Raw genomic sequence first — 23,169 nt, forward strand, 5'->3', positions numbered from 1 at the left:
GAAAAATTTCAAACTTAGGTAGAGGTGAAGAAAATCCTGTAGTAACCCTATGTATCCAGCCTCAACATCTTTAAAAGATTATTTAATTATTTTCAGCATATTGATGTGTTATTATACACAGTTTTAAAGCTCTTGGGAACTGACTATCCTGTTTGTGTCTGCTGACGCCTCATGATAGAGAATCCGTCCCTTGAGTATTTTTGTTATTTTTGTTTGTTTGTTTGTTTGTTTGATTTGGAGTCTTGCTCTGTTGCTCAGGCTGGAGTGCAGTGGTACAATCTCGGCTCACTGCAAACCTGTACCTCCTGGGTTCAAGTGATCTTCCTGCCTCAGCCTCCTGAGTAGCTGGGATTACAGGCACCCGCCAACACGCCTGGCTAATGTTTGTAGGGACGGGGTTTCGCCATGTTGGCCAGGCTGGTTTCGAACTCCTGACCTCAAGTGATCCACCCACCTCGGCCTCCCAAAATGTTGGGATTACAGGCGTGAGCCATCGCGCCCAGCCTGTTATTTTTAATAGCGTGGATGTTGCTTTTTTTATGGCACTTGTGTGTACCTTAGATTGTGAGAATCTCTCCATTTACACAGTAGTTTTGATTATTTGTGCTGGGCACACTGTGCTCCAGCCCATTTTTAACATTTTCAGCTTGTGTTTTCATACATCATGCATGAAATAAACGTTTGACTAGCACCTGCACAGAAGAACATAGGTTCGAGTTTCTGCTTTTTATGGGAGATTGCACCCCCAAAAACTCAGGAAGTAGATTTTTGGCTACTTCTCAGCGATGACAAAGTTCTTCTAGGGTCCTCACCCTCCTCCACACTGTTGTTGTGTTGTAAACTTTCACTTATTGCTGTAGCTTTCTTTCCTCCTATCTAGCACCTGGATGTATTTCCCCTCTTTTCTTTGAAGCTCTACTGTATGTTTTTTCTATTTTTATTTAAAGTATTTCTACTTAGCATTTAGATTATTTTTAGTAGAAGAGGGAGGTATTCTCCGTAAGCTCAGTCTCACTGTGTTGCCAGAACCAGAAAGTCATGTTTCTGTGAATCTATTTTAAGGTTGTGAGTCACACATTTCTTAAGTACTCCATACTGAAAGTGAATGCAGTGTGTTTTAATCTGATATACTGCTCTTTATTGCTCTAAAATTAGTAACATTTGGCCAGGCTCGGTGGCTCACGCCTGTAATACCAGCACTTTGGGAGGCTGAGGTGGGCGGATTACGTCAGGAGTTCGAGGCCAGCCTGGCTGACATGGCGAAAACCCCGTCTCTACTAAAAATACAAAAAATAGCCAGGAGTGGTAGCTGGTACCTGTAGTCCCAGCTACTTGGGAGGCTGAGGCAGGAGAATTGCTTGAACCCAGGAGGCAGAGGTTGCAGTGAGCCGAGATTATGCCACTGCACTCCAGCCTGGGTGACAGAGTGAGACTCTGTCTCAAAAAAAAAAAAAAAAAGAGGAAGAATTTAGTAACCTTTAAAATGTGTTACCATTTCATATGGTCAGGTAGACAATAAACACAAATTCAGACTTGCATTTCAACTAAAAGTCTCCTCTTTGTCTATTTTATTTGTGCTGAAGTCACAGTCATATTCACTTGCGTTTCTCATGTCGGTCAGAAGTGTTGGTACTGTTTTATCTGATTTAATGTAATAGAAAAATGCCAGGTACGATGGCTCACGCCTGTAATCCTAGCACTTTGGGAAGCTGAGGGGGGGGGGGGGGTGGATCACGAAGTCAGGAGTTCGAGATTAGCCTAGCCAGCATGGTGAAATTCAGTCTACTAAAAATACAAAAAAAAAAAAAAAATTAGCTGGGCATGGTGGCATGTGCCTGTTAGTCCCAGCTACTCGAGAGGCTGAGGCAGGAGAATCACTTGAACCTGGGAGGTGGACGTTGCAGTGAGCCGAGATCACACCACTGCACTCCAGCCTGGGCAACAGCAAAACCCTGTCTCAAAAAAAAAAAGAAAAAAAAAGTAATAGAAAAATATTAGGCCAGGCGTGTGGCTCACGCCTGTAATCCCAGCACTTTGGAAGGCCAAGATGGGCGGATCACAGGTCAGGAGTTCGAGACCAGTATGACCAACATGGTGAAACCCCATCTCTACTAAAATACAAAAATTAGCCGGGTATGGTGTCGCGCACGTGTAATCCCAGCTACTTGGGAGGCTGAGGCGGGAGAATCGCTTGAACCCGGGAGGTGGAGGTTGCAGTGAGCCAAGATTATGCCACTGCACTGCAGCCTGGGCGACAGAGTGAGACTCTGTCTCAAAAAAAAAAAGAAAAATATTAAATGCAGTTGTGTTGCCAGACAGGCTGTTTACATATAGTTTCATCTGAGAGACAGCTAAAAAATGAACTAATTAGTATATAGAGTTCCTACAAAGCAGTAAGGAAAAACTCATTAGGAAAAGGGCAAAGGATATACACTCACCAACATGGTGAAACCCCTTCTCTAGTAAAAATACAGAAATTAGCCCAGCGTGGCGGCATGTGCCTGTAATCCCAGCTACTCAGGAGGCTGAGGCAGGATAATGGCGTGAACCTGAGTGGCGGAGGTTGCAGTGAGCCGATATCACACCACTGCACTCCAGGCTGGGCAACAGAGCGAGACTCCATCTCAAAATACACACACACACACACACACACACACACACACACACACACACTCACAGATGTTCACCTGCATTTATGATAAGGAAAAATGCTAATAAAACTGTAGTAAGGTATTTTTCGCCCATTAGATTGGAAAAGGGTTTTTTTTTGTTTTTTTTTTGTATTTTAGTAGAGACGGGGTTTCACCGTGTTGCCCAGGCTGGTCACAAACTCCTGAGCTCAGGCAGTCTGCCTGCCTTGGCCTCCCAAAGTGCTGGGATTACAGGCATGAGCCACCAAGCCTGGCCGGAAAAGGTGTTTAAAGTTTGTTACACACTGGGTTCAGAAAGATGTTGAGAAATGGGAACATTTATGCATTGCTAGTGGGAGTATAAATTGAAATTAACTCCAGGAAGGACAGTTTAACAATTTATCTTGTGGATCAAGTGTACATTTGGTGCATAGTTGGAAATACCAAGATTGGAAGCAGCTTAAGTGTTCCTCAGAGGAAACTAAATAAATAATTAGGGTGCCCATACAGTAGAATACTGTACATATAGTGTTATATATAGAATGAGGCAGCTATTAAATATATGGACATGGAATTATCTCAGAGCGCTTACTAAATGGAAAAGCTAAGGTGTAGAATAATGTGTAGTGTGCTAACATGAGGGAGAGGGGAACATACATAGATTTTAAATGTTTTGAATCCTTAAAAGAATGTACAAGAGGCTGGGCACGGTGGCTCAAGCCTGTAATTGCAGCATTTTGGGAGGCCACAGCGGGCAGATCACTTGAGTCAGGAGTTGGAGACCAGCCTGGCCAACATGGTGAAAACCCCCTCTACCAAAAAAAAAAAAAAAATTAGCCAGTCATGGTGGTTCACACCTCTAGTCCCAGCTACTGGGGAGGCTGAGGTGGGAGAATTGCTTGAACCCGGGAAGCAGAGGTTGCAGTGAGCCGAGATCGCACCACTGCACTCCAGCATGGGCGATGCATTGAGACCCTGTCTCAAAAACAAAACAACAACAACAAAAAGAATGTAAAGAAACTAGTAAATGATGGCTGCCTTGGGCAGGGGGCAAGAATTGGACATATCAAGTGAGGATTTTTAAAAGAAAGTATTCCCTGAAGGAGCTTAGAAACAGAGCAGAGGCTGGGGTGTGGTGGCCTCATGCCTGTAATCCCAGCACTTTGAGAGGCTGACGTGGGAGGATCACTTGAGCTCAGGAGGTACCAGCCTGGGTAAAATGGCAAAACCCCATCTCTACAAAAAAGTACAAAAATTAGCCAGATGTGGTGTTATGCGCCTGTGGTCCCAGCTACTTGGGAGGCTGAGGTGGGAGGATTACTCGAGCCTAGAAGTTGCTGCTGCAGTGAGCCGAGATGATGCCACTGTATTCTAGCATGAGCAACAGAGTGAGACCCTGTCTCAAAAAAAAAAAAAAAAAAGAAAAAGAAAGAGAACAGAATGGGGAAACTATCATTTTTTCTTAGGAATTTTTGAGTAGTCTTAACCTATTACACATTATGACTTTGATCAAAATAAATAAAATAATTCACGTATCATTCCAAAGTAGTATTCTGTATGAAATTCCACTTCTGTTGCATCCATTTCAACATGTTGCCAGGCCATGGCTGATGTTCATTTGACAAATAATGAGTCCTACTGTGTGATAGACACTGTGCTACATTTTGTGAATGAAAAATAACTGAGAAAACATTTTTATTGAGTTCATCTGCTTAAGAGTTTGCCGTTTTGATTTAGTGCTTCAGAATTACTGTAGATTCTTAAAACTGGAGAATTTTTTTTATTATAACCATCGCTCTGTATCTGAGGGGAATTGGTTTCAGCACCTCCTTGAATACTGAAATCTACACATACGCAAGTTCCTTCTTCAGCCCTCTGGAAGCTGTGGGTTCAAAAAGCCGGCCCTCCTTACATGCAGGTTTTGCGTCTCCTTCATACTGTGTTTGTGATCCATGTTTGGTTGTGGTTGTAGAACCTGTTGATAGGGAGGCCTGACTGGAAAAAATCCGTAGAAAAGTGGACCCATAAAGTTCAAACCTGTGTTCAAGGGTCAAATGTGTTTTGTAGAAGACGAGATGAAACTGAGGAACTTGATCTAAACTCATACTCTAAAACCAAATTACTGGCCCAGTGCTTATTCCACTGAGTCAGTCAAATATAATTCATAGTGAATACTGTGAAATATTGGTGTCTTTAGTTCTCTTTGTGATTGAAATTTCTTTCTTTTATAAAGATTACCACCTTCAGTGACTTTCTACATCTTAGTGCAGATAAACCTTTTCAAATGCCAGTCTTTGCCTTGGAATACCTTTTCCCCCCGTATTTTCTGTCTCTCGTTTGTTACCTTAAGAAAAATTCTTCTAACTCCATAATTAAATAATTATTTTTTATTTTGAGCTCCCATAGCACTTGTATATACCCGTTCTCTCAGTGTTTCTGCTCAGGTGGGGAGCGTAGTAGCACTGACTTTGGACAGAGGTCAGTGGTGCTACACATCCCTTAACACATAGGAGCCCAGGCCTGCGTAAGGAATTGTCCAGCTGTTCTTTCAGTTAGGTAAAAAACTTAGAGGAGCTATCTGAGGCCAAAGCCTAATTTGGCTTTACATTTAAAGACAAAGTTTTAGTTTATGGGTTTTGTTGTTGTTGAGATGGAGTGTCACTCTGTCGTCCAGGCTGGAGTGCAGTGGCGTGATCTCAGCTCACTGTGACCTCCTCCTCCTGGGTTAAAGAGATTCCCTTGCCTCAGCCTCCCAAGTAGCTGGGATTACAGGTGTACACCACCACGCCCAGCTAGTTTTTTAGTATTTTTAATAGAGGGGAGTTTCACCATGCTAGCCAGGCTGCTCTCGAACTCCTGACCGCGAATGATCCATCTGCCTCAGCCTCCCGAAGTGTTGGGATTACCAGGTGTGAGCCACCATGCCTGGCCTATTTTATGGTTTTAGTAACATACAGAATTAACCAGGAATGCATCTACTGTGTAAAAATCAAGGAAAGCCAGGCATGGTGGCTCATGCCCGTAATCACAGCACTTTGGGAGGCTGAGGCAGGAGGATCATCTGAGGTCAGGAGTTTGAGACCAGCCTGGCCAACATGGAGAAACCCTGTCTCTTCTAAAAAAAATTACAAAAATTAGCCAGGCATGGTTATGTGTGCCTGTAATCCCAGTTACTCGGGAGGCTGAGGCTCAAGAATTGCTTGAACCTGGGAAGTTGGGGTTGCAGTGAGCTGAGATCGTGTCACTGCACTTCAGCCTGGGCAACAGAGCGAGACTCCAGCTCAAAAAAAAAAAAAAATTCAAGGGAGAATTGTACTTTGTTTTGCTTGTAACTTGACTGGTCAGGCCATTCATGATATTTGAACAGATTGTAAGTCTGTATTTGAAGGTTGTTTGTTGTTGTTGATTCTTAGAGGCAGATATCTGACTACATTGTGTTTATACTTTAGCTATATGAATGTTTACCTATTGAAAATACTGTTTTATTAAAAATTACTTTGTTCCTTATACCTTAGGAGATAAATGTACATTTTAAAAGTGTTCCTCAGTCAGGTGAGGTGGCTCATGCCTGTAAGTTCACCACTTGGGGAGGCCAAAGCAGGAGGATCACTTGAGGCCAGAAGTTCAAGACCAGCCTAGGCAACATAGCAAGACTGTGTCCCTACTATATATATATATATATATATATGTATATATATATATTTTTTTTAATTAGGCATGGTGGTTCACACCTGTAATCCCAGCATTTTGGGAGGCTGAGGCAGGAGGACCACTTGAGCCCAGGAGTTACCAGTCTGTGCAAGATGATGAGACCCTGTCTCTCCAAAATATAAAAACAATTAGCTGGGTGTGGTAGCCTGTGCCTATAGTAGGGCTAAGGTGGGAGGATCCCTTGAGTCCAGGAGTTCGAGGATGCAGTAAGCTGTGATCACTGCACTGCACTCCGTTCCAGGCTGGGGGAGACAGCTGGGTGGTGGGACTCACCTGTACTCCTAGCTACTCAGGAGTACCTATTTAAAAAAAAAATGTGCGTAGGTGTACTATTAGCTACTAGTTTCATTTTAACTTAGTTAAGGAGGCATAAAATATTATTAAAGGACTTATTTTTTTTTATTTATTTATTGAGGCAGGGTCTTGCTCTGTCACCCAGGCTGGAGTGCAGTGGTGTGATCATAGGTCACTGCAGCCTTGAACATCTGGGTACAAACAACCCTCCTAAGTAGCTGGGACTTACAGGCATGAGGCACCATGCCTGGCTAATTTTTTAATTTTTGGTAGAGACAAGATCATGCTTAGCTGCCCAAACTAATCTGGAACTCCTGGCTGCAAGTGATCCTCATTCCTTGGCCTCCCAAAGTGCCGGAATTTTAGGCATGAGCCACCACACCTGGCCAGGAGTTATTATATTAAAGGATAATTGAATAGAGGAGGAGGGAAAGGATATTTACAAATTAAAAGCTCTAATGTATCATTACCAAAGTTGCTTTATTTTTTGGCATTACTGAGGTTAATATTATGGTTCGTTGTCTGAATTAGTATCTGTTCATTTGATATATAGACAACTTTTTGTTTTTAATAATCTTAAGAACCAGCCAGGCATGGTGGCTCTTGCCTGTAATCCCAGCACTTTGGGAGGCCGAGGCAGGCAAATCATCTGAGGTCAGGAGATCGAGACCACCCTGGCCAACACAGCAAAACCCCGTCTGCTAAAAATACAAAAAAAAAATTAGCCAAGCAAGGTGGTGGGTACCTGTAGTCCCAGCTACACAGGAGGCTGAGGCCGGAGAATCGCTTGAACCCGGGAGGCAGAGGTTGCAATGAGCTAAGATCACACCACTGCACTCCAACCTGGGTGACAGAGTGAGATTCTGTCTCAAAAAAATAAAAACAATCTTAAGAACTGCTCTTAGTTATGGATGGCATCACGTGTGTGGTTCTCAGTGTATGCCTAAGGAAGTTTTATTACCTTTTATATGAACGTTAAATGGTACACCAGGATGATTCATTTTTTACCTTTTAAGTATTGAAGTAATAATTTTGAATTATAATATTTTTTGTTTGTTTGTTTTTTTGAGGTGGAGTTTCACTCTTGTTGTCCAGGCTGGAATGCAGTGGTGCAATCCTGGCTCACTGCTCACTGCAACCTCCGCCTCCTGGGTTCAAGCAATTCTGCCTCAGCCTCCCGAGTAGCTGGGATTACAGGCGTGCGCCACCACACCCAGCTAATTTTTGTATTATTAGTAGAGATGGGGTTTCACCATGTTGGCCAGGCTGGTCCCAAACCCTTGACTTCAGGTGATCCACCCACCATGGCTTCCCAAAGTGCTGGGATTACAGGCTTGAGCCACCATGACCGGCCTGAATTATATTAATGTCTTATCTACAGGATGACCACACAATGTCTTCCAAAGTGGGATATTTCTAAGAATGAAAAGAAATAGAATTAATAATTGCAGATTTGGTTGTAGACCACCACAATTGAGTGAATTATCTCAATAAAGCAAGTCACAGAAATTTTTGGTTCCCTACAGTGTATAAAAGTCACGCTTACACTATACTGTAGTCTGTTAAGTGCACAATAGCATTTTGTCTAAAAACCAGCGTATGTACCTTAAATAGAAAATACTTAATTGCCAAGAAATCGATCATCTAAGCCTTTAGAAGTCCTTATCTTTTTGCTGGTGGAGGGTCTTGCCTCCATGTTGATGGTTGCTGACTGGTTGGGGGTGGCCGTGGCAATTGCTTAAAATAAGACAACAGTGAAGTTTGCTGCGTCAGTTTGTGCTTCCTTTCACAAAAGATTTTTATTTTTTCTTTTTTTTTGAGACAGAGTTTCGCTCTTGTTGCCCAGGCTGGAGTGCAATGGCGCGACCTCGGCTCACCACAACCTCTGCCTCCCGGGTTCAATCAATTCTCCTTCTTTAGCCTCCCAAGTAGCTGGGATTACAGGCATGGCACCACCACACCCAACTAATTTTGTATTTTTAGTAGAGATAGGGTTTCTCCATGTTGGTCAGGCTGGTCTTGAACTCCTGACCTCAGGTGATCTGCCCGCTTGGGCCTCTCAAGTGCCAGGATTATAGGCGTGAGTCACCACGCCCGGCCCTCAAACGATTTTTCTATAGCATGTGATGCTGTTTGATGCCATCTCAGCTAGAATAGAATTTCTTTCAAAATCAGAGGCAATCCTCTCAAACCCTGCCACTGCTCTGTCAACTAAGTTTATGCAGTGTTTTCAGTCCTTTGTTGTCATTTCAACAGTGTTAATGGCATCTTCACCAGAAGTAGATCCTTCTCAAGAAACCACTTTCTTTGCTCATCCATGAGAAGCAAGTTCTCATCTGTTCAAGTTTTAACATGAGTTTGCAGCAATTCAGTCACATCTTCAGGCTCCATTTCTAATTCTAGTATTTCTCTTCCTGTTTCTACCACATCTGCAGGTGGAAGATTTCCACTGAAATCTTAAAGTCCTCAAAGTCATTCACGAGAGTAGAAATCAGCTTCTTCCAAACTGTTGTCAATGTTAATATTTTGACTTCTTCCCATGAATCACAAATGTTCTTAATGGCATCTAGAATGGTGAATCCTTTCTAGGTGGTTTTCAATTTATTTTCCCAGATCTGTCAGAAGAACCACTGTCTATGACAGCTATGGCCTTATGAAATGTATTTCTTAAATAATTCCACTTGAAAGTTGAAATTACTCCTTGATCTATGGGCTGCAGAATGGATGTTGTTTTATGTTAGCAGGCATGAAAACAGCATTAATCTTGTACATCTCCCTCAGAGCTCTTTGGTAAACAGGTGCTGCATTGTCAATGAGCAATTATAATTTGAAAGGAATCTTTTTTTTCTGAGCAGTAGGTCTCAACAATGGACTTAAAATATTCAGTGAAGCATTTTGTAAACAGATGCTGTCATCCAGGCTTGGTTGGTTGTTCCATTTGTAGAGTGCAGGCAGAGTAGATTTAGCATAATTCTTAAGGACCCTAGGATTTTTGGAATGCTAAATGAGCATTGGCTTCATCTTAAAGTCACCAGCTGCAATTAGCTCTGAAGAGTCAGCCTTCCTTTAAAGCTTTAAAGCCAGATACTGACCTCCTATGAAAGTCCTTGATGGCATCTTCTGGTATGAGGCTGTTTCCTCTACATTGGAAATATGGTATTTTGTGTAGCCATCTTCATTCATCAGTGATATTAGCTAGATCTTCTGGATAACTTACTGCAGCTCTACATTAGCACTTGTACCTTCAGCTTGTACTTTTATGTTCCTGGAGGTGGCTTCTTTCGGTCAACCTCATGAATCAACCTCTCCTAGCTTCAGATTTTTCTTATGCAGCTTCCTTACTTCTCTCAGCCTTCACTGAATTGAAGAGAATTAAGGCCTTGCTCTGGATTAGGCTTTGATTTAAAGGAATGTTGTGGCTGGCCTCAGCTTCTATCCAGACCACATAAAGTTTTCTCCATATCATCAATAAGTCTGTTTTGCTTTCTTATCATTTGTGTGTTCACTGGGGTAGCACTTTTAATCTCCTTCAAGAACTCTTTCTTTGCACTTACGACATTGCTGTTTGGTACAAGAGGCCCAGCTTTAGCTTGTCTTGGCTTTCGACATGTCCTCCTCACTAAGTTTAATTATTTCTAGCTTTTGTAAGTAAGAGACATGTAACTCATCTTTTCACTTGAACACTTAATTAAAGGCCATTGTAGGGTTATTAATTGGTCTAATTTTAATATTTTTGTGTCTCAGGGAATAGGTAAGCCAGAGGAGACAGAAGAGATTGGGAGCACCCCATTGTTGGAGCAGTCAGAACAGACACAGCATATATCGATTAAGTTTACCATCTTGTGTGGGCATGCATTCTGGTACCCCAAAACAATTACAGTAGTAACATTAATGACCACCGATCACAGATTGCCATAGCAGATAAAATAATCATAAAAAGTTTGAAATATTGGGAGAATTACCAAAATGTGCCACAGAGACATGAAGTTGAGCACACGCTGGTGGAAATTGGCTCTGATAGACATGCTTGATTCAGTGTTGCTACAAACCTTCAATTGGTTAAAACAACAAAAACACACCACAGTATCTGCAAAAGAACAGTAGAGCAAAAGACAATAAAATGAGATCTGTCTGCTAGGACAGTGGGCTTAAACTGGAATGGTCCTGGGCAGCCAGGTCACATGGTCAGTTTACTCCTCCAGTATACCTCATTGTTAAAATGTGGTTGTAGAGGTTTGGAATTTGGTATAGGATTAAATGAAAAGTTTTAACCTTGTGGATACAAGGATGTAAGGATCTGATTAGGCTTTGCAACTTGAGTTTGACTGATGTCTTCTGTGTGGTGTCCGCTAAATCCCACAGCATATAGGATCAGTTGCATTGGTTATAAGGTTTGCTTCTGGCTGGGTGCGGTGGCTCATGCCTGTATTCCCAACATTGGGAGGCCAAGGCAGGCGGACCACCTGAAGTCGAGAGTTTGAGACCAGCCTGACCAACATGGAGAAACCTTGTCTCTACTAAAAAAAGAAAAAAAAAATAGCCAGGCATGGTGGTGCATGCCTGTAGTCCCAGTTACTTGGGAGGCTGAGGCAGGAGAATTCCTTGAACCTGGGAGGCAGAGGTTGCGGTGAGCCGAGATCATGCCATTGCACTCCAGCCTGGGCGAGATCGCACCGTTCACTCCAGCCTGGGCAACAAGAGTGAAACTCTGTCTCAAAAAAAAAAAAAAAAAAAAGGTTTGCTTCTATCTCTGAAAATTTTTACTTCATTCCATACTTCATTTTTTTGAAAATGAACTTAACATGGGCACCAGAATGGGGTTGATTCATCATTCTTGGATTCTAAGTCTTAACAATTTTTTTTTTTCTTTTTTTTTTTTTTTGAGACGGAGTTTTGCTCTTTTGCCCAGGCAGGTGATCTTGTCTCACTGCAACCCTCTGCCTTTCAGTTTCAAGCGATTCTCCTGCCTCAGCCTCCCGAGTAGCTGGGATTACAGGTGCCTGCCACCACGCCTGGCTAATTTTTATATTTTTAGTAGCGACGGTGTTTCACCGTGTTGGCCAAGCTGGTCTCGAACTCCTGATCTCGTGATCCGCCCACCCCGGCCTCCCAAAGTGCTGGCATTATAGGCGTGAGCCACTGTGTCTGGCCCAACAATTCTTAGAGTAACATTTTAAAATAACACAAGGACACTTGACTGTTTAATGCATTCATTTTATTAATGATCGAAAATATTTCCATAGATGAATTGATGTTATATGATCAACTTGGATTAAGTCTTAGGTGATTCACTGCCTCCTTGGTTAAGGCAACAAATCCTTTATGAGATTTAATTCTAGCAGGTATAGTCATAAAATGGTAGTTTCTGAGACCAGAGACCTTTAGATCATAATAGTCTCATCACATAGTTACAGAGACAGACACTTGAGAAGGTGTGATTTCCTACAAGATTATAGAGCTAACGATAGTATAAAAGTTAGTTCCACAAATTACAATCTAATTTCTAAAACTCATATATTCTGACACATAACACAGAGTTACTCTGTCCCTTTTTTGTTTTACTGATTAAATCTCTAAGCTGGGCACCGTGGCTCAGGCCTGTAATCCTAGCACTTTGGGAGACTGAAGAGGGCGGATCCCTTGAGGTCAGGAGTTCGAGACCAGCCATGGTGAAACCCTATCCCAGTTACTTGGGGAGGCTGAGGCCAAAGAATCGCTTGAACCGGGAGGCGAAGGATGCAGGTGAGCTGAGATTGAGCCACTGCGCTTCAGTCTGGGTTGGCAGAGTGAGACTCGGTCTCAAGGGGGAAAAAAAAAATCTCTAGCTTAGATTTGGCCTTATCTTTCTTAGAAATGCTCCATTTTAGGGTCTATTAATATGCTGGTTAACTGATAATATAGAAATAATGACTGATATGTGTATCCTAAAGTTAGAGATTCAGCATGTTAATAGTGTGTTTGCTAATGAACCTCAGTAAACTATTAGGAAAATGAAACTTCTTAGAACATTTTTTTGCTTCCTGTTATTTTGCGTGTATTTTAAGGCTCTTCATAACAGTTACCTACTCTTTCTTAAATAGAGTAGCTTATTTACTCTGTAAAATGGAAATCGCTTATAAATGAATTTAGAATTAAAAGATTAATTTGTTGAGTGTTACAGAATTTTGCCACTGAAACCAAATAAATTATTTTGAAAAAGTGGTTGAAGTGACAGTAGGATTGTTTTATACAATAGTTAACTCTTGAAGATCGTATGGGGGTTTTGTTCTTCTGGAAGCCTTTTTTTCCTAAGATATGGGGGTGGGGGAAAGGAGGAATAGTTACTGTTCTAAATTTGCATTAATATTATTTCTCAACAGTTTCATTTCTTACATTATTCTTTATAGCTTTTGTGTTATAGTCTATTATTGTTCCCATCCTATTTTTCTAAGATTAAACTTATTCTGAGTTCCTTTAGCATTTCCTAAATCAACCTCTATAATAACTTACATTCTTTCCTTTCACTTTCCTTGTTTCTTTGGTCTAGAGTGTTCCAAATTACTAGTTCATCTTTTATTGTGGGTAGTACATTGACCTCTTAGTTTTCAAATTCTCAAAAAGGAACACACTACCATCCACATTTTACCCTCAGTCAAGTAACACTGTCAGCACCAGAGGGACCTCCAGTCTTAGCCCACCAAAACTCCCAAGATAATAAAATTTGCTAACGAGTTTACAAGGGGGAGCTCCTGCTTAATTGATAAGAATAATGTACAGAAGAAATCAGTGGGGGAACATCTAACTATACTCCCTTCTGGTGACTTTTTTTTTTTGAGATGGAATTTTGCTCTTGTTGCCCAGGCTGGAGTGCAATATCTCAGCTCACTGGAACTTCTGCCTCCCGGGTTCAAGCAGTTCTCCTGTGTCAGCCTCCCAAATAGCTGGGACTACAGGCATGTGTCACCACACCCGGCTAATTTTGTATTTTTAGTAGAAATGGGGTTTCACCATGTTGGTCAGGCTGGTCTTGAACTCCTGACCTCAAGTGATCCACCCATCTCGGCCTCCCAAAGTGCTGGGATAACAGGCATGAGTCACGGCACCTGGCCCTCCCTCCTGACTTCTGGGAAAGACTTTCAGGGAGTTATGCGTCAGTTTGGGGTTTTTGGTCTCTGATCCGTGTTTTTTACAATAATTTAAAAATATTATACATTTATAGGCTATATTCTATCTGGTGTTAATAATATTTGGTATTGATAATACAGATACAGACTTGATTATTTGGGAAAGACATGAAGCAGACTCCATTATGTCTTTTAGTTGAGCTAAAGTATACATCTTTACTACTGATAGTATATGGAAAGACGGAACTATTCTGTACCTGTTGTTTCCTTCACAGAGAGCTAGTGGCATCTGACAAAGAACCATGATACCTGGCTGAAACTCCAGGATGGAAGTAATGCCCAAGTCACTTTGTAAAAGCCCAACACTGTAAATCATACGTAATGGCTATATGCAAACTAGTAGTCAAAGTTAATAATTTTAGAAAGGAGAGGTTAGCTCATAAGTGGCTGTGTTGTAATGAATGCAGTAGCTGTTTGGCAGCTTTCTGAATCCTTGGAAGGCCCTTTGTCCACAGTCCTTGAAACACCCACATCTAGCATGAGTGACTCAGGAGAGACTAGTGCTAGAATGGAAATTTCTCTCTTCCCTACTCCTCACCCTAAGCCATTGTTCTAGTCAGACTTTTCTCAGCCCCTGCTCTTACAAATCTACCATGGTTAACAGGTCTTAAAGGTACTGAGTAGCTTTTTTTGTGACTATAAATAATATCTTTTCGGAGATCCTGTGGAATTTCATTGTAACTGACTGACTCACTTGGAGGAACAAGAAAAGTGAGAGGCATCTTACTTTACATTAGAGTTCTTTGGTGTGGGTACAGGCAGAGGTGGTATTTCTCTCGGTATAAATACTATGTTTGCCTTCTTTGATACTACTTCTCAGAATCCACTCATTTAAAGATACCAATGACTGAGTCAGTTTGAGATCTAGAACTTTTTTTGTGACTATCTCACTATTGCCTCCTACCCTCCTCCTTCCACCACAACCCTAAATTCAGTTCATAAAAATAGTTTTTAAATTGAAAGTCATCCATAATACATGAAAATGGTAATAGAGGAAAAAGTTAAAGTAATATAATTTTTTAAGATTCGAGTGTCTCAGTTTATTAAAAAACTGTTAAAATTATATTGGTGATGTTGAGCACAATAAATTCTGAAAATCTGATTTGTCTGTTGTTTTTACAGTTAAGAGTATAGTGATACTGGAGCAGCACTTGTCACAGTTGCCTTTAGTTTGGGTGTGGCCCTAATGACCTCTTTTGCCACACTCCTGGCTCAGCAACTTTCCAACTTGAGCCACAATTTTGATACTCATGACTTCTATAATGCGTAAACTTCTGAGACTTCGATACATAATTTTATACTAATTTTTTGTGCGTGCGTGCGCGTGTGTGTGTGTGTGTGTGTGTTTGTGTGTGTTTTAACTTCCTCTGGCCTCAGGCCCTTAAAAAAGTGTGTGTATATATATATATATTTTTTTTTACATTTTTATCTATTTAAAATATTTTTTCAATTAAAGGATTTTTAATGTTTTTCTGGTTTTTTTCTTTTAGAGAGACAGGGTCTCTTTTGCTCTGTCTCCCAGGCTGGAATGCAGTGGCACGATCATGGCTCACTGCAACCTCCACCCCCGGGGTTTAAGCCTTCCTTCTGCCTCAGCCTTCCAAGTAGCTGGGATTACAGGTGTATGCCACCACACCTAATTTTTTAAAAATTCTTTGTAGAGACAGGGTCCCATTATGTTGCCCAGGCTGGTCTCAAACTCCTGGGCTCTCAGGCAATCCTCTTGCCTCCACCTCTACTTCCCAGAGTGCTTGGATGGTAGGTGTGAGCTGTTGTACGCAGCCTCTGTTTATTTTCTTTAAAAATAACTTATGGGCCAGGCGCAGTGGCTCACGCCTGTAATCCCGGTACTTTGGGAGGCCGAGGTGGGCAGATCACTTGAGGTCAGGAGTTTGAGACCAGCCTGGTCAACATGGTGAAACCCTGTCTCTACTAAAAATACAAAAGTAAGCTGGGCGTGGTGGTGTGCGCCTGTAGTCCCAGCTGCTCGGGAGGCTGAGGCAGGAGAATCATTTGAGAATCACCACTGCACTCTAGCCTGGGCAATAGAGTGAGACTTTGTCTCAAAAAAAAAAAAAAAGACATGGATGCAATGATTGCATTTTGTTAGACCACTTTTAGTCAGATAAACAAGAAGAAAGTTCTTGGTTAGAATTGTATATTTTTAAATTTATAAACAGCCTTCCTTTTCTTTAGCAGTTATGTGAATTTGACTCAACCAAGTAAGTTAATTCTCCAGACTTGCCAACTTGGTATCATGGATGGTATTTTTATATAATATTAACTGAGCGTATCTGTGGTTATTTTTCCAAAATGTAAAAAGGATCTTCTCTCTTCCCTGCTTTAAAACGTTCACTAGTTTCACTTTTCCTAGAGCAGTGCTTTTCAAACTGTGTACCTAGGCTGATACTAGCTAACATTTACTGAGCACTTAACATGTGACACTATTCCAGGCTTTGACATCTGTTACTGGTTTTATTCTCAAAACAAACCAATGAAGTAGGTATTAGTATCTTAACATTTTTATGAGAATTTCATTTTGCTTTGTAATATTTAATACAAAAAAGCTTTTTTTGTTTTTGTTTTTGTTTTTTGAGATGGAGTCCACACTGTCACCCGGGCTGCAATGCAGTAGCATGATCTCGGCTCACTGCAACCTCCACCTCCCAGGTTCAAGCAATTCTCCTGCCTCAGCCTCCTGAGTAGCTGGGATTACAGGTGCCCACCATCACGCTTGGCTAATTTTTTGTATTTTTAGTAGAGACGGGGTTTCATTATGTTGGCCAGGCTGGTCTCGAACTCCTGACCTTGTTATCTGCCCGCCTTGGCATCCTAAAGTGCTGGGATTACAGCCGTGAGCCACCGCGCCCGGCCCTAAAAAGGTTTTTAAATGGATGACTTAGCATCAAGAAAAATTGAATCTAAGAAGATTTCTATCATATTTGTCTTTTGTGACTTTTTATACTCCAAGGCATAGCATACCATGTACTAGAAGTGAAAATTTCTTTGTATGAAATTAGGGACAAAAGACATACTCAAGAACTTTTTTAAAAAAATAATTAGATTTCGTAGACCTAAAATTATTCTTTTAAATTGCTGTGCAAGTTTCTAAACCTCTTACTCTCGATTCCTGTATTTACCTCATTTTAGATGGATACTTGAATGCAGAGGGCACTGAGTAGCAGTATTCTCCCTCGTACTTGTTGTTTTAAACATTTTGTTTCTGTCCCTAAAATGAGTGCACATCCCTGTTTTCTGTTTGGTGCATTTCTACTTTTCCTTCTTCACGCCTCAAATACTCTTTCCCTGGGAAGCCTGTCTTAACTGGAGGCCATCTCCAGCAGAGCTACTCCATCTGTGTGCTTCCTTAGCACTGTATTCACATCTTTCTTAGTTCTTGGTATGTAGTTGGTGTACTTACAGACGGTGAGCTTCTTGAGGGCAGGGGCCTGATTTTAAGTCTTCTCTATATCCGTTATAGCACCTAGCAGGTATGAGTAAATGTTGAATGAATGGATGAGTGAACAGATAGGCTGTTTCAAATTACAATGTTTGGTGTAATCTAGAATCTAGCCTTACCATTAGAAACTATAGGCTACATCATTTAAAGCCTCCCAGGGCAACTAGTGGCAACAACCTAACCCCTGCTCTAAGAACATGCTTCAAGTCCAGGCTGGTATAGTATAGTATTACTGTAGTAGTAAATGATTGAAATGCCCGCTAGGCAGAAATTTTATCATTTAATGATAATGCACAGTAGGCAGAAGTTTAGTGCCTAATGTTCTGTCTTATTTATTTCAGGAATTGTTGGATAAATATTTAATAGCCAATGCAACTAATCCAGAGAGTAAGGTCTTCTATCTGAAAATGAAGGGTGATTACTTCCGGTACCTTGCTGAAGTTGCATGTGGTGATGATCGAAAACGTAAGTTTATTTGTTATATGGGCAAAAGTAGAATATAAAAAAAAGAAATGGGGATAAATGGGACACTATGACAGTATACGTAGTCTTCAGGCTCTTTGTGACTTAATAATTGAACGTATGTCAAGAAAATTAGTATTACCTTATGTTCTCAAAAATGAAAATTGGATTATAAATTTACATCACATGCTCTTTAAAAAAATTAAGCTCATCTGTGAACTCTGTAATCTCATATGGTATTATTTAAAACAGGATTAATCTTTTATGCTTTTTAGAATTTTGGTTCACCATATTTTTAGCTCCAGAGTTTTTTGTGTAAACTTTATGAGTGATTCTGCATTTCACATGGCCTTTCTATTATGCCTTAAAACTTCAGATCACTGGAAATTACATACAGAACGTGGAAACAGGTTGTTGTGCTTTTGCTGTTTGTCATATTCATTATCGTCTATTTTAAGGGGTCATAACATTGACTGCTAATTACATATAATCAGATTTCTGTGGAGAGGTGAAATGAGTGTGTTATTGCTGGTGTATAACTTGTTCCAACTTCACAGTAAGTTTGAGTGACTCATGGTTAGGTTTTACTTGAGAAGGTTGAATATACAGGAACTGTTGATTAATCAAGTAGTGGTCATAAAAATAGATTTTAATATTAAATACCTTTTTTTTTTTAACCTAGACTATCATAGAAAACATGGATATGAGAAAAAGTGACCAAATTGCCTAACTTGATAATAAAAAAGTGAAGTGAATTTATTTGCAGTGAATGTCTCTTGGGATACTGGCAGCTGAATATAAGATAGATCTCATTAAATTTAGTGTATGTGCTTGCTACCAGATTTATCAAGTTCTAGGTATTAGAAGTATCAGTCCTTATTTTTTCCAGTAAGTTTGTTGTTTTGTTCTTAATTTTGCCCTGTCTACAAAGATATACCCCTACAAATAGTTACTATGACCTGAAAATGAGAGTTTTGCCATCCTAAATATCAGTGTAACTGAGTATATAAAGAGAACTTGTACCTGAGAAACTGTTACACCTTGCTATAACAAAATCTATATACTAAACTTACTTATTCTGTTACTGATGTGTAATTTCTGTTGCCATGAAGGTAAGCAGAATTGGACATGATACTGGCACGGAACTGTACATTTAAGTATCAGAAAGCCAAAGAGAAGTATTTGGGAGATTGAGACATAGCTGTAGCTTTAACCTGATTTAACCCTTAGGAGCTCATTGGCACTTTCAGGTCTCACACGTAGTCCTGTGTACATTCTGATAGTCTGCGATTCATAGATAGGCTGTCTTTATAGCCTAATTGCTGAGACACTGGTGCTTCCTAATTTGCCAAGCTGCAAGAACTTCTTATTGCATGCGGGCTGTACCAGTCAGGGATTAGATCAATAAATGTGCCATTTCAGAGGAAAGAAAATGAACATAATTCAGGTCATAAAGGGATAGCTTAATTCTCTTACGTCAGTATCTCTAAAGCTGTAATAGGCCAGTGGCCTCATACAGAAAACTACCCTTTTCAAAACATGGGTATAATCAGATTAGTGTTGGTAATACTGAACATTTTTTGAAGGGGGAGTAACATTTTAATTAGGCTAGTAATCAAACTCTGGTCAGAGCAGATTTTGTCCTATTTATTGAAACTTTTATATTGCCTTTCAAATAATACCACTTGATACCAAGAATCAGTATTTCTCCAAATCAGAGAAATAGAGATTTTGGTGTTGATGATCTTTGTAAAGTTTACATTATTTAGGGAAAGGGTATTCCAGTCAAATTATTATTATTATTATTAATTTTGAACGGAGTTTTGCTCTTGTTGCCCAGGTTGAAGTGCAATGGCGCGATCTTGGCTCACCATAAGCTCCGCCTCCCGGGTTCAAGTGAGGCTCGTGCCTAGCCTCCCAAGTAGCTGGGATTACAGGCATGCATCACCACTCCCATCTAATTTTTGTATTATTAGTAGAGACGGGGTTTCTCCATGTTGGTAAGGCTGGTCTTGTACCTCCAACCTCAGGTGATCTGCCTGCCTCAGACTCCCAAAGTGTTAGGATTACAGGCGTGAGCCACTGTAAATTATTCCAGTCAAATTATTTTTAATTGCTGCATTTCCAAGTAATAGAATTAAAAGACATAAAATAAGAAAATAGTTTTAGCCTAGGTATGGAAAAAAGTCTGATTTACTATAATACCTCATGTTTTTTTTCCATTAAGCTGTTTATATGTAAGCAACAGTCTAAACTGGTTTTTTGTTTTGTTTGTTTGTTTGAGACAAACTGTCACCCAGGTTGGGAGTGCAGCAGCATGATCTTGGCTCACTGCAGCTTCAACCTCCTGGGCTCAAGGGGTCCTCCCACCTCAGCCTCCCAAGTAGCTAGAGCTACAGGCACACACTACCATGCCTAGCTATTTTTTATTATTATTATTTTTTGTAGAGACAGGGATAAGATCTCCCTGTGTTGCCCAGGCTGGTCTTGAACTCTTCAGGTTCAAGTGATCCCCCTGCCTCACCTTCCCAAAGTGTTGGCATTAGAGGCATGAGCCACTGCACCTGGCCATAAACAAGTTCTTAAATACCCAGTACACAATATTGTTTTTGTTTGTTTGTTTTTGAGACAGAGTATCGTTCTGTCGCCCAAGCTGGAGTGCAGTGGTGTGATGTCGGCTCACTGCAACCTCAGCCTCCCAGGTTCAAGCGATTCTCATGCCTCAGCCTCCTGAGTAGCTGGGATTACAGATGCCCGCCATCACGCCTGGCTAATTTTTGTATTTTTAGTAGAGATGGGGTTTCGCCATGTTGGCTAGACTGGTCTTGAACTCCTGATCTCAAGTGATCCACCCACCTCGGCCTCCCAAAGTGCTGGGATTATAGGCGTGAGCCACCGCACCTGGCCACGATAATGTTTTTTGTTAGCTACCATGATTTTAAAAGACCCATACAGAGAAAAAATCTTGGTTCTACCAAGAGCTAGTAGCATATGTTCAAGTTGTTAATGTACTGTGTACTGGATGGTTATTTTTAATATTGCACTTCTTATTTTTTGCTCTTCACAGAAACGATAGATAATTCCCAAGGAGCTTACCAAGAGGCATTTGATATAAGCAAGAAAGAGATGCAACCCACACACCCAATCCGCCTGGGGCTTGCTCTTAACTTTTCTGTATTTTACTATGAGATTCTTAATAACCCAGAGCTTGCCTGCACGCTGGCTAAAACGGTAAGATGTGTGTCCAGGAAATACCTACTTTAGCTACAGTTATTTGAGATACCAGGTATGTTAATTTATAGGTATTTTACTTGGATACCCAGGGATGATTTCTACTATATTTATTTTGAAATCTCCTCTTTTTCTTCCCATCATGATTACCTACTCCTACCCCTGACACCTTACTCTACCCTATGATTATAAGCAGTGATGTGCCTACAGAGCATACTGAGCAGAGTAATCAAAGAAGGATAAATGATGTTAAGAAGGAAACATAAAAGATTAGAAAGTCATGCCTGCCAGGTTTGGTTACTAGAACAGCTGTGCATCAGCCACATTCCTCAAAGTGGCTCAAAACGAGAGAATAAAGAGGACCCTGTAGAGATAAGTACTACTTAACTGGAAAGAAGTCTGTTAAGCATTGCTGCTGTTCCGTTGTCCTGTGAAAGAACCAAGACATGCTTGTTTACTAAATGTATAGTTTTATAAAATTCCAGTCATACTCGTAAGTTCTTAAACTGGGAGTGTGAGAGAATGGTTCTGTTGAGTTTGTTGATGGTAGAACATAAGGTGGGTGTTCACTTATTTTGTAAAAATGGTTTGTAATTGTAGAATAACCAGTTTTTGTCAATGCACATATTTTACCATGGATATTAATATTTATCAGGCTTTTGATGAGGCCATTGCTGAACTTGATACACTGAATGAAGACTCATACAAAGACAGCACCCTCATCATGCAGTTGCTTAGAGACAACCTAACAGTGAGTTGTTTACTCTTTTAATTTTATTTTCTTTTCAGAAACAAAAGTATTTATATTTTATTTTGGACTTCCTGTCTTTTAGGGAAGATACATAAGAGCTGAAAGTATGAGATACATGTTAGTATTTTATGGGACGAACATTATTTTGTAGGCAGGTTTTCAAGTTGAATAGGCATTTTATCAGACCTTCCTGAGAAGGTTCTAACATGATAGGAACTCAATATTAATATTACTATTTCATTGGGATGAAGATGTTGATAAATTATGTTAATAAAGAGCTTATCAAGTTTCAATATTTTGGGGCAAATCAGCTATAGCCAGTTAGGGACTATCTAAATATCTAGGCTTTCTTAAAATCACAGGAAGTACCTTGTTCTAATAAAAGTTTACTTTGTGAATTGTGCATGATGTTCTACAAGCATTTAGGGAGTAAACCTATACCTAAACTTACTCCTTCTCTGCTTCTAGGCAAAAGCTTCTGTTTTGTTTGTCTTTTTCTCCCTGCTTCTTAGATAGGCAATTGATAAAGGAAGTAATCAAGAAAAAGTACAGCTTAAGCTTTACTTTAACATTCTTTTGTAGGTTCAAGTAAATGTGATAGGTAAAATCTTAGACTTCACAGAAGGAAAAAGAAGGGAACAAATCTTTTAATATAGATCTCGTCCTCCCAGCCCCCTAGTTTGGTGCTTTATCATTTACTAGATAGGATTTTTTAAATATTAGCACCATGTCTATTCAATTTTGCTGAATAGGGTAATTATGAATCCACTGAAAGGGGAACGAAGACCCTGCATTTCTAGCCATGAGAAGTGCCTGTGGTTGTGAGGGGACAATGGAAGATGATCAGCAAATAGTTCTACAGAGGAAGAGCAAATTAGGCAGTTATACCTCTTCCCAGATGTATACCTTGGAGCTAACTATCTTTTAATCGGTTTTGTTTTGTTATCTCTATTATGGAGACAGGTCTTTGGGGGATTTTGTTTTGTTTGTTTTTATTTAGTATCTTCATAATAATCTAAGGATTATGTAAGATTCTGGCTTTTCTGAAATTAACACTAATGTCTTGCTGTTGGTCTAATAAAGTGCAATTATAGTCAATAAATACTGACTTCTCTTCTTCACTTCATCTTTCTATCCTAAAATCAGAGAGATCCTGGAAGATCCACTTAGTTTTAACATTCTGTCTAATTCAAGAACCCTGTCTATACATGCACACATTGCTTCCCTGTAGCTTCCATCACCCACTTCTATTTAATTCTTGGAGAAACACAAAGTGAGTCTGCTTTTCCTATAGTTTAGCCCTTCACACACTTGAAAATTGTTAACCATGATTGTGGCTTTTTCCTCCCTGTGAAAATGTTTTGCTTTATTAGTCTGTAATAATAATGCAGTAGTGCTTTCAAGAAGAGCATTGGGCTGCTGGGAATAGAGACTATCACTTTGCTTATTCTGAAAGTAGAGTGCCTT

General features: G+C 40.3%; 1 protein-coding gene across 2 annotated transcripts in view; it reads left to right on the forward strand.

Moving 5' to 3' along the window:
- YWHAQ (tyrosine 3-monooxygenase/tryptophan 5-monooxygenase activation protein theta) overlaps nt 1–23,169 on the forward strand; it is a 47,834-nt gene that overhangs the window by 22,692 nt on the left and 1,973 nt on the right. For both annotated transcript variants that reach the window (XM_034952591.3, XM_063595054.1), the window contains exons 3-5: nt 17,600–17,723; nt 20,788–20,951; nt 21,607–21,702. In XM_034952591.3, coding sequence (XP_034808482.1) covers nt 17,600–17,723; nt 20,788–20,951; nt 21,607–21,702 — 384 coding nt within the window. The remainder of the gene's footprint in view (nt 1–17,599; nt 17,724–20,787; nt 20,952–21,606; nt 21,703–23,169) is intronic.

This window comes from Pan paniscus, chromosome 12 (genome assembly GCF_029289425.2).
Source record: "Pan paniscus chromosome 12, NHGRI_mPanPan1-v2.0_pri, whole genome shotgun sequence".
Taxonomy (NCBI): domain Eukaryota; kingdom Metazoa; phylum Chordata; class Mammalia; order Primates; family Hominidae; genus Pan; species Pan paniscus.